At 48.7% G+C, this 12,363-nt stretch overlaps 1 protein-coding gene across 2 annotated transcripts in view; it reads right to left on the bottom strand.

The window, feature by feature from the left end:
- The window catches only part of Nmnat (nicotinamide mononucleotide adenylyltransferase), a 49,587-nt gene extending 43,180 nt beyond the window's left edge, over positions 1–6,407 (bottom strand). Inside the window, exon 1 of one of the 2 annotated variants that reach the window (XM_075668477.1) lies at positions 6,039–6,407. In XM_075668477.1, coding sequence (XP_075524592.1) covers positions 6,039–6,117 — 79 coding nt within the window. In that variant the 5' untranslated portion in view covers positions 6,118–6,407. The remainder of the gene's footprint in view (positions 1–6,038) is intronic. The other variant, XM_075668476.1, reaches the window with a different exon arrangement.
- Between the last annotated feature and the right edge of the window lie 5,956 nt (positions 6,408–12,363).

Genomic DNA, 12,363 nt, shown 5'->3' with positions numbered 1-12,363 from the left:
CTTTTAATTGGGCTTGTTCTGAAAGCGCCCGTGGCTAAACGGATGCCTAAATGGTGAACCGGGTCTAGCATCTTTAGCGCGCTGGGGGCGGCAGAGTTATATACCACGGCAGCATAATCTAATCGTGACCGGATGAGGCTCTTATACAGATTCATTAGGCACTTCCTGTCACTACCCCACGTAGTCTGGGATAGAAGTTTCATTAGGTTCATTGTTTTCAGACACTTTTCTTTGAGTTGTTTAATGTGTGGGACGAAAGTGAGTCTATTGTCGAGTATAATACCTAGAAATTTGTGCTCTTTGTTTACAGGAATCTGTTGTCCACACATTTGTAAGCAAGGATCCGGAACTAGGCCTCTCTTCCTTGTAAACAGCACACAAGAACTTTTTTGAGGATTGATTTTAAAACCATTTTTCTGTGCCCACCCTGACACCTTGTTCAAGCCATGCTGTACCTGTCTCTCGCATACTGCGAGGTTACAGGATTTGAAGCCTATTTGAATGTCGTCCACATAGACGGAATACAAGATGGCTGGTGGTAAGGACGCACGAAGCGTTGTCATTTTAACAATAAAAAGTGTGCAACTGAGCACGCCTCCCTGGGGTACACCAGTTTCTTGTGTAAAAGGACGTGACAGCACATTGCCGACTTTCACCCGGAAGGTACGACTGGACAAGTAGCTTTTTATTACGTTTAGCATATTACCATGAATGCCCATTTCTGTCAAATCTCTCAAGATTCCGTAGCGCCAGGTCGTATCGTACGCCTTCTCCATATCGAGGAATATCGATACGAAGAACTGTTTGTGTACGAGCGCGTCACGAATATGTCCTTCAATACGTACAAGATGGTCGGTTGTGCAGCGCCCTTCTCGGAAGCCACACTGAAAGGGATCAAGCATGTTGTTTTGTTCAAGAAAATGGATGAGTCGCCGATTTATCATTTTTTCAAATACCTTACACATGCAGCTTGTGAGGGCTATCGGGCGGTAACTTGCCACTGAAGAAGGGTCTTTCCCTTCTTTCAAAACAGGGACCACAATGGCTTCTTTCCATGCCGTTGGAAGGTACCCTGCGTCCCAGATAGTGTTGAAAAGTGTAAGTAGTGTTACTTGCGTGTCATTGTGTAAGTTTTTGAGCATTTCATACATGATTCTATCGGATCCCGGTGCAGAGCTCTTGCATGCGCTCAAGGCAGCTTTCAACTCGGCAGCACTAAAAGGGCAATTGTACGGTTCATTCTGTCGGTATTTATTGACGAGTGGCTTGCATTCTTCTATTTGTTTATATTTTAGGAAGGATTGCGAATAATGTTTTGAGCTTGATACACTCTCAAAGTGCTCCCCAAGTGAGTCGGCCTGATCTTTCAGTGTATCGCCCTGTGTATTTACTAGAGGGAGTGAATAAGTTTGTCGTCCTTTTATCCTGTTAACCCTGTTCCAGACATTCCCCTCCTCTGTATAAGAGTTGATACCCGATAAAAACTTCTGCCAGCTCTCTCTTCTGGCCTGTCGGCGCGTTCTCCTTCCTTCAGATTTTGCTTTTTTAAAGTTAATAAGATTCTCCGCAGTGGGAGAGGCGCGTAGCAACCCCCACGCTTTGTTTTGTTTCTTACGGGCGGTCCTACACTCGTCGTTCCACCACGGGACGCGCCGTTTGCATGCGAAACCACTTACTTCAGATATGCATTTAGACGCGGCATCTATAATGAAGGCTGTAAAATACTGAACGGCAGCATCAATTTCTAAAGAGGACATGTCATCCCATGAGATCCTGGTGAGAGTTCGGAATTTCTCCCAGTCGGCTGTATCAATTTTCCACCTGGGAGCCTGTGGTAGACATTCGTGTTCTTTATATGTTCTTAGTAGTATAGGGAAGTGGTCGCTTCCGTAAGGATTGTCGTTTACTTCCCATTCAAGTTCAGACAGTAGTGACGGGGAGACTAGGCTAAGATCTATTGAAGAAAATATTTTGTTTGCGAGAGAATAGTATGTCGCTTCCTTCTTATTCAGAAGGCAAGCTCCAGAAGAGAAAAGGAACTGTTCAACGAGACGACCTCGCGCGTCTGTACGAGAGTCGCCCCACAGGGAGCTGTGCGCATTGAAATCGCCGAGAAGAACATAAGGTTCTGGCAATTGATCTATATAGGATTGAAATTCTTGTTTCGTTAATTTGTGATGTGGGGGTATGTAAAGAGAGCTAATGGTGATGAGTTTGTTTAGGAGAACCGCTCGAACCGCCACTGCTTCGAGAGGCGTTTGTAGCGGGAAAAGTTGACACGCAATGCTCTTATGGATAACAATGGCGACACCGCCCGATGATGCGACAGCATCATCGCGATCTTTACGAAAAGTTATGTACTGTCGGAGAAAGTTTGTGTGTTTGGATTTTAAGTGTGTTTCCTGTAAACACAGCACTTTTGGATTGTGTTGGTAGATGAGTTCTTGTAGATCATCGAGATTCCTAAGAAGACCTCTGACATTCCATTGAATGATTTGTGTATCCATATTAAAGAAAAATTGGTGCTGTGTTTACGGAAACGGTGGTGATGTCTTAGGTTACAGAGCTCTTTCGAGGCCCTGTAACGGGAGTTCTGCCCTTTTTGAAGCGTTCGAGGGAGCCTCGCCGCTCCTTAGGCGCTTGGTGCGCCTTGAGGATAGGTGTTGTGTCCATTGCCTCTTGTGAGGCGCCGGACACGTGCTCTTGCGAGCGAGAAGTTACAAGAGAGAGTCCTGCCTTGGAGGGCAAGACCCCTGCGCCCACCAGCCCAGAGGTCGATGGGGCACCCTGCGGGATTTGGCTGCGCCGGCTGTTGCCAGCGCTGGAAGGGGCCGGGGAGGTTGGGACAGCCTCGGCGGCGGCCACCTTCGGGGTCGATGGTCCCTCATTCTGGGTTGACGGAGCAGCGCTAGCTGCAACCGCCGCGGGGGCAGATGGCGTAACTGCCGACTCACTGCCTGTGGGTCGGACAGTTGCCGGAGGCCGTTGTGGCGCTGCCCCCTGACGCGCCACTTCGGCAAAGGTTTTCTTGGGCAGGTACGATACCCGCCTGCGTGCCTCCTTGAAACTTATATTTTCCTTTACTTTAACTGTTACAATTTCCTTTTCTTTTTTCCAGGATGGGCACACATGCGAGTATGCGGCGTGCTCCCCATCACAGTTTACACAGTGGAGAGCATTCTCACAAGCTTCAGATGTGTGTTCGTGGGCACTGCATTTTGCACATGTTTGGCGGCCGCGGCAGCTCTGCGAACTGTGGCCGAAGCGCTGGCATTTGAAACATCGCAGTGGATTTGGCACGTATGGCCTGACACGGAGCTTGATGTACCCGGCCTCGATTGACTCGGGTAGGACACTTGAATTGAAGGTGAGTATTATGTGTTTGGTCGCAATCTCTTTACCGTCGCGCCTCATCTTTATTCTTTTCACATTGACAACATTTTGCTCACTAAAGCCCTCCAAGAGCTCTGCGTCTGTTAGCTGAAGCAAATCATCGTCTGAGACAACGCCGCGGGTAGTGTTCATAGTGCGGTGCGGAGTCACTGTCACTTGAACGTCCCCAAATGACACGAGGCTGGGTACCTTTTCAAATTGTTTCATATTCTGGAGCTCCAAGAGGAGATCTCCACTTGCCATCCTTGTTGCCTTGTAACCTTGACCAAGAGCCTCAGTTAAAGACTTTGAAACTAGAAATGGGGAGATTGTGCGTACTTGTGTGTCTGACTTTTCGGAGTGAATCACGTGAAATCGTGGGAAGTTGGGTCTTTCACGACCAAAGAACTTGAATACATCTTCGGTGCGCCCTCTTTTCTGAGGGCGATCAAGGAGGGGTGGGAAGGAATTTGCCATAGGAGAACTTAATTTTCGGCAATAACGCCAGCCACCCACCGTGGAGCCCTACAGGGGGACGCTACAGGTACTGTAAAAAACAGGTCCTGTAAACGCCAGCTGTAAGTTATCACTATAACCAAATATGAGATAACCTAGGTTGGCTATTCACACAAGGTTAACCCTCGCTGCCTGGAAAAATTGGAAGTAAACGGAAGCTAGGAGAAGACAGGAAAGATGAAAAAGTAAGAGAAAGACGAAGGCTCGAGGGAGAGAGAGACAGGAAAAGGCAACTACAGATTTCCCCCGGGTGGGTCAGTCCGGGGGTGCCGTCTATGTGAAGCAGAGGCCAAAGGGGTGTGTTGCCTCCGCCGGGGGGCCTTAAAGGTCCAAACACCCCGCATCAGCTCAACCCCCAGGATCCCCCTTTCCCCAGACACGGCTAAGCCGCGCACGGCTACACGCGGGAGGGTCCAACCCTCGTGTGCTCGGGTACGTGGTGTCGCAACACACCAAACGCCTGCTGACGCAGACGCCCCTGCGGGGTATTGTATCTGTATTTATGTTATTGATTGACTGTATTTATGTTATTATGTTATGTTATTGTTTGTGTTATACTCCTTCACAGACTCTGGAGGCCAACTGGCAATCCTGAACTCTTGTTTCTTTGCCCGGCTATTTATCATTATCTTTGTCTTCTGCATATTAATCTTCAACCCCACTCTTACACTCTCTCTGTTAAGGTCCTCAATCATTTGTTGTAACTCATCAGACAGACGAGATATGAGACATAACAAAACATATTCTGCCAGAACCGTGACGCATACATGCACAGGTTCCGCAAGTTATGCCATGTTTCCTATTTGTTCCTGCCCGTGTAAGCAACAGAATTGTAACATACACCAATAAATGTAAAGTAAAATACTGGGCACCAAGCACGGTCTGCACAGCCAACGACTCTAAAGTTCATTGCGAAGTAGTGCCAATGGCCTATTTACTAATGTGAGGTCCACATTCTTTTTCTGGAAGCTTGACTGGGTGTGGCTCTTAGGCGAGATCACGTTTTCACCGACCTACGGGCACTGCATTTTGCACAGAAGTTGCAACATAGAACGTGCCACCCCTGATGGCACAGCAGCGAGTCTTTAATTGAGTGTTCTTACTCAATATTTACGAGTACCGGCTCTACATGAGGAAACATTGTAATTTTGGTAGAAGGCCATTTCGTACACGAGAATAAGTATTGCCCCCCCCCCCCCCCGCGGACGTTATCGTCAAATGAACAAAAAATCACCTCTTTTTCCTCCTTTCTCAATTCTTTTTTCTATATGATCTACTTTTTTGAAACTGAAGTCGCAGGCGAGGGACGTTTGACAGTGGACGACACAGAACTGCATTGCCCTACGGTGGCATTTCGGGCTCGCCGCGCCAGACAGAAAACAAGAGCGAGAGCGAAAGGGAAAGAGAGGGAGAAGAGAGCAGCGAACGATAGGAGGCCAGTGTCACGAAGAGATTGCACAACATTGGCCAGGCCGCGTGTAACGATCTTCAGCGCGTCGACATCCCCGCTTCCTCCCACGTACTACGTGTGCTCATTCAACGCACGGCATGCAAAGCGATGCGCACCTCGCAGCCCGGCGAGACAAAAGGCGATCCAATAACGAACCACACGTTCGTGAAAGACAACACGAGCCTGCGCGCGTTTCTAAGGCCATGAATCTTTGGACAGGATAGTTTCGCGCATCGTTTTTTTTTTTTTTTTTTTTTTTTTTACCGCCGCACCCCGCAGCTGCGCGCATCGATCAACGAGTACAAAAGGAGATAGGCACACGAACAATAGCAGCCTCTAATCAGAAATACAGCGGTACCGCTGTCACAAGTTTTGAACGACTTTGAAAACGCCTACGGTTCACAGGAGATGGCAACGATATTCACGAAAACACGGGAGTCAGCCATCGAATCGTCAAGTGTCGAGCGCGCGTGAAACAAAGCACCCGAATCCTTTTCTGCCTCGAACTCTGTGGCACAGTGAATACCTTCCAGAGTGCGCAGCTGGGGGTTCAGTGCAACAGAAACGAGATAGGAAGGTCCGTGCGATACCGACCACAAACGATATCGTGCGCCTTACGACAGAAGTGCCATCAACAAGCTTCGCACAGCTTGCGGTCGCTGGCAGCATGAAAATGATAGAAAAGGCGTCGTCGACATACCGAACATCCTCAGGTGCATGTTGGTCACAGGATTAAACGAACCGCAGGCCAGGAGCACCACTTTCTTGGGTGACGGCATTGCGACGTTTTGCCGAATGTGGCGGTCGAAACTCGTCGTACTACGACGGCGCCGCCGACGACCGTCGTAGACACTGTACGGTCGGGCCAGCGAGTATAACTATGCGATACGTTCTCGCAGAATGTTGAAAGGTCCTTAGCGGCAATCAACATTAACTATAGCACAGACGTTACGGCAGCGCTTCGCACCGGTAGAGTGACCTAGCACCGGTTGCACATCCTTCCGTAGTGCTTTCGTCTTCTGCTTCTGCTCGGTTGACTTGACGTTGGCTTAGGATTTGTGCAAGTACGCAAGACAACAGCCGATCAAATGTCAGATGTCTACAAAATGGCGATCATGACGTCAATGTGGTTTTTTGAAGCCACAGTAGGGTGGCTAGAATGGGGAGGTGTGAAGACCAGCCTCCGGAAGCTGGCCCCAAAACGCGTTCCTGCCGCGTGACGGCGCTGCCGGCTGGGGCGCCGTTTAGGGCGCCGTAGTTTCTCGCGGCGTCGGCATACCTCCGGGCGGCAAAATGATTTGGTAGCGCTTAGTTTTAGCGTTTGAATGCGTTAGAATCTGACCAGACTTCTTTCTATACATTGTAGATGCTGAGAGAATTTAATGTTTCGCTGCTCTCATTCCACATGGAAACAGCGAGCACCGACTATGCAGCCGACACAGCAACGGTTTTTGCAACCACCTCTTGCCGAGATTAGCGCGCTTATTCCTTGCCGAAAGTATAGTTCATAGGAATCGCCGCGCAAGGGCAGCGCATTGGAATAACCTTGAATGTGTCGCCCGCACATAAGTCACATATCTGGGATTGTAACATTACTTTAAATGGAGGAAGTTCATGCAATATATCAGCATTGTGGTGAAGAAATTCTAGAAAGTACAAAGCGCTTGCGATTTAATACATGTTTATTGGAGATAACACAGTTATTGCATAAAATCACATTTTTACAAAACACAGGGCTTAACCTTCTTGGCTTTGTTGTGTATGGCACACTGATTTAAACCTTTGAGGAAAAAGTGAATACGTGTTATACAATAAAACCTAGACACCGATCCTGTTAGATCAGCGTAATGCTCCCTGCAGCCAATCTGTGGCACATTGGCTGCTAGAAGAAAGAAATTTTTGACAACTTTTGCGTGCAGTCGCGTAGGGCTAAATGCACGGGTGAACCTGTCCTCGAGTGTCTGAATGAGGTTGTATAGACAGACTGAGGGATACAGAAGCCCCCATGTCCCCATGCACCCCCAGACTGAAATGCATAAGCTTGCATACTTCATTATAATGATGAACTGCGCAGGAGTGGGGTGATCATTGGCTCCGTTGGACTGTCTCACAATACCAAATGAACGCTCCAAGCAGTCCTGACTGAGGCGGGAAGTCATCAAGAACCTGAACCCAACCTTCTCAGTTAGATACGTCAAGAGGTCTTTAGTGGAATGTATGGTCACACGCAGACCTTCTGATGTGCCCTTGCTTAAGAAGCCGAGCCCTTTTGCATGGGCCTCCCACTGATCCAGAAATGCTAGCATGCTGTTAAGTGCAGTTTCTTGAACACTGCCACGTCTGAAACACGAAAAGCATTTACCACCGGCATACGAAAATGAGCACAGTTGCTGTGGGCATATCTCAGAGCTTCAGTTGGAAACCGTGATGTCATGGCTTCAATTGCTTGAGCCATCACGTCAATGAACACCCTTGTTGGCTCCAGATTTGAGTACTGTTGCTCAATATTTTCTTTGTGCAAGTCCATGGCGTGCACAACTGCACTGTTGAAAATATTGAAGGCCAGATTTACCCGCATCTTTTCGAATCCACTAGAATATGTGTGTGAATATGTCAACTTGGGTGCAACTTTCAATGTCAAGGCACTGCTGTCGACCTTCCATGTCGTTGTAACATGTTCACAGGGTGTCAAGGGATAGCGACAGCAGTTCACACCGCCTACTTTGAAAAAAAACTGAGGAAACGTTAGAAAAACACAGCTGCACTACACCGACCACGAGAGTCACTTTGCACTGCACCGTGGCCTACGAGACTGACAAGCTCACGGCGCCCCCGCGCTAGCCATCCTACCCGCGCCCCCGACGGAAGCGCCAAATTTTCCCCCAGTGGGAGGAACGCGCAGCGGGGCCTCCCTAGGCAATGGCGGCGGCGGCGCGGTCTTCACACCTCCCAATTCTAGCCACCCTAGCCACAGGTCGAGAAATTGCACAAGCTCGCCTATAGCCTCCAAGATTGGGCGGTGCACCTTGTTAAGTCGCAGAGGCCATGGTTCGACGACGTGGCCCCTGACTGTCGCCAAAAATTTGGCGGCGCTGCGACCGAGTCGCGCTCTGTTCACGTGACGCGCTCTGAGCTTCGCGGCGCGTCGTCTGCTCCGCGCGTCAGAAATAACACCGCAGACAGAATAGAAAGATTTAGATTAGGGGCCCCAATAGCTTGGTGCCCCAAAGGGCTTTGCGGGTGTTAGCGTTGGGGCACGCAGGAGTGAAGGGAGAGAGATAGTGTTTAATGGCGGAAAGGTGGAGAGGTCGGCCTGAGTGAAGTCCCTCTAGCCTGCTACTCCACGTTGGGGAAGGGGTTTGGGGAATAACAGAGGTGGGATGAGAAGAGGAAAGAGGGTGGTGGCAGGGCAAATACGATGAGGGCTGCACATTATAGTGTATCTGTGCATTGTGTACGTGCACACTTCACACCACAGCACAGTCATCTTAGCGAGCAGAGTTTGAAGTTACTGCAATGTAGCCAGGAGACTGTCTATAGCGTTCATGATTTTAACCGCTGTTAGCGCCACACGCGTATTTAAAGCGGACAGTAGCAGCTGCAGGGCGGCGATTATTTGTCGCAGCATGGTTTTGATAACAGAGTCCGATGGTGCCATCTGATTGCGCTGTCCTTGCTCGCGCTGACAGTCCAAGGCTCATGTGCGCGGCGGCAAGCGTGGCCATACATTCGATTTCGGGCTTGCGCAGCTGGCTTTAAGCAATGGTTAAGAGAGATTTATCGATGCCAAGTCAACTACCTTCTCCTGGACTTCCGGAATTGGAGCCAAGGAGATCTCGTTTGGACCTACAGCTTGTCCACGCCGATGACGCGTTGGTCTCCTCCGCTGTTGCACTGACGCTGCCGCCTCCTTGTGGGACATACTTATCTTGCTCATTTTGTTCAGTACTTTTTTCTCCATTTTTTTGTTTAGGACACACCTTGGAATTGGCCTCTTGGGGTCCATCGCAATTCGAGCACTTCATTTCTTTCACTGTGCACGAAGATACGTCATGGCTGCCAGCACAGCGGAGGCATGTCGTATGGCCTGTGCATACAGCGCTGACATTGCCTAGCTTACGGCACTTGTGGCATTGCAGTGGCCGGGGCACATAAGGACGCACCGGGTGCCTCACGTAGCCCACCTTGACATGATGAGGTAGCGTGTCCGCCTCGAAAAGAAGCTTGACGCTCGTCGATCGACCGAAGCGGTGAAAATCGATGACCTTCACTGTTGAAGACAGAAGCCTTCGTAGCTCTTCGTCGCTGATGTCAATCACGACATCGGAAATAACACCTGCCCTAGTGCGACCACAGTGCACGATGAACGACCGGACTTCTATGTGTCCTAGTATGCGCATGGTTTTCAATTTTTCTAGTGCGGAGCGAATAGGGCTTTGCGTTTGCGGATAGCTGGATGGATGGATGGATGTTATGAGCGTCCCCTTTGGAACGGGGCGGTGGGTTGCGCTACCAAGCTCTTTCTACTATGCTGCTTATATCCTACTTAGGTTAAGGAATGAAAAAAAAAAGACCCTATGAACTACCACGTCCCAATTTTCTGATCCCCTATTGCGAACTGTGCTTTTGTACGTCTCCGTCTTTTGTCGTTTCCCTACTTTTCTTCCTCCAATCGCCTCTTACTAATGTCTATTGCGGACCTGTTTGCTTTACCACTGCTCCCGCTGAACCCAAGGGCTTCAAGGAGGCCCGTGGTGCCTAAATCGACCGCTGGGTAGACGTCTTCAGATTCTAATAAAATATGCTCCGTCGTTTCCCTAGCTTTACCGCAGCAAGCACATGCTTCTTCTTCCTTCTTATATCTCGCTTTATAGGTGCGTGTTCTAAGGCATCCCGATCTCGCTTCGAAAAGTAATGAGCTTCCCTTTGAGTTATCATAAATGGTTTCTTTCCTGATTTCGTTTTTTCCTCTTAAGTAGTTACTCATGGCAGGTTTCTTTTCCATTACCGCCACCCATGAGATTAATTCAGCCTCTCTGACTTTCCGCTTGACCTTCTTTGTTGCTGTGTTGCCCACCCCACAGGCCGCATACTTACTGGTAAGCTTCCTAGTTCTTTTCCTCCACTGTGAATCAATGTTTTGCCTGTACAGATACCTGAACACTCTCCCAGCCCATTTACTTTCTTCCATATTCCTCAGCCGTTCTTCATACTCAATTTTACTGCGAGCTTCCCTCACTTCAAAACTAGTCCAGCCCATATCCCCCTGCACAGCTTCATTTGTAGTCTTCCCGTGAGCGCCCAATGCGAGGCGACCCACTGACCTTTGGTTCCCGTCGAGTCCTGCTTGTACCCCTGATTGAAAGCAAACAACCGCATTTCCAAAAGTAAGTCCTGGAACCATTACCCCTTTCCACATACCTCGGAGGACCTCGTACCTATTGTATCCCCATAGCGCTCTGTGCTTCCATTGTGGCTGCATTTCTCTTTCCCTTGACTGTTATGGTTTTTTTCTGTGTTTCCATATATCCATTGCCTTCGTTTATCCATATACCAAGGTATTTATATTCTGTTACCCGAGGTATTTCTTGGCCCTGTATCTCCACTGTCTGTTCACTGTTCTCATTGAATACCATAACACCTGATTTTCTAACACTAAATTTCAAACCTAAATTGTTGCCTTCCTATCCACAGATATTTGCCAGACGTTGCAAATCACTTTGCTTGTTAGCGAGCAACACAATGTCAGAGCAGCAACTCCCAGGTTTATTTTATGCAGACATTACTGCACCTGCCTGTTTGTATGAGATATTAAACCCGATATTACTTCCTTCTAGCGCCCTCTCCATCCTCACCATGTACATCATAAAGCGTCTGTCAGCGTCTTGCGCTGACAGGGCTACTACGGCGTCAAAAAAAAAAAAAGCTATTAGAAATAAATAAAATATAGCATTTTATTATAGGAATAGTAATTTTGACTTGCGTGTATTCTCGTTTAATTACAATTTAGATATTATTCTGTAAGCAGCAAACAATTAGTTGCGCTTAGTTCTGAGCAAACCAACTTTACGTGCAGCCAACACTAACTCTATGCCAGCCAAGCTTAGCCGTGTTAGGCCTACGAGCCATAAAATCCACAATCAATCAGCGGCGTATAATGAATCAGCCTTCATAACACACGCTAGTTGAGAGAGAAAGCGATAACCGCAGCTTGCGAACTTCACGCGTTACCACGAATCGAACCCAGTTTGGCGCTAGGTTACAGCCGTCGCTTCGATGGGTGCCGCCATGTTTGCTGACGCAAAGCTTTTGGGGCCGCTATTTGGGTTGGTCGGGGAGGGGAGGGGGCGGAGTATGGGTCTTACTATCGCCGCCCCCCCCCCCCCTTGGTTACGTGCCTGACCTGTCCCTTATGCCCTCGCCAAGCTGCCCTCACAGACCTACCGCAGCTCTTGTGGAATTGTCCCGGACTGCACTCAAGGCGCCACTACCAATCAAATGTGGGGCTACACCCAAGCCACCCACCTGACTACCATCTGCGCATCTATGTTCCGCACCATAGAACCTTGTTAACTTTCGTCAGACATAACCAACTATACATGTATATATAACTCGTACGCACCAAAGGCTTTGTGCCGCAAGGCAAACACCTTGAAAATATTGTGTTGCATTTATTGCAGACCTCGGCCACACCAGCCCGCAAGATTACCAATTCGTTCTATTAAATGAACGCGATGGAGATCCGCATGACCAATGGTGCTTAAATGCTTGATGCACACTAACGTGATGGGCGGAGTAAACTATCGCTCGGCACAAACCACGCGAAATTGGCCACTTACGTAGACAATTTGCAGTTTAGTAATGCATAGGCAATCACAATATGCATAAGACATGTTTACACATTTTGTGAGTAATGCTTATTGGGAGTCCTCGGGGCAAGGTCTCGCTGGCAGCATGTGGCGAGAGCCTGCCCGATACATTCTTTGAGGTGCACTGGATCGATATAGGCGTTAGCGTTAGCGAGT

Source organism: Dermacentor variabilis, chromosome 9 (assembly GCF_050947875.1).
Source record: "Dermacentor variabilis isolate Ectoservices chromosome 9, ASM5094787v1, whole genome shotgun sequence".
NCBI classification, from domain to species: domain Eukaryota; kingdom Metazoa; phylum Arthropoda; class Arachnida; order Ixodida; family Ixodidae; genus Dermacentor; species Dermacentor variabilis.
Note: the sequence above shows the minus strand (reverse complement) of the source record. Positions and strands in the feature narration are given on the sequence as shown.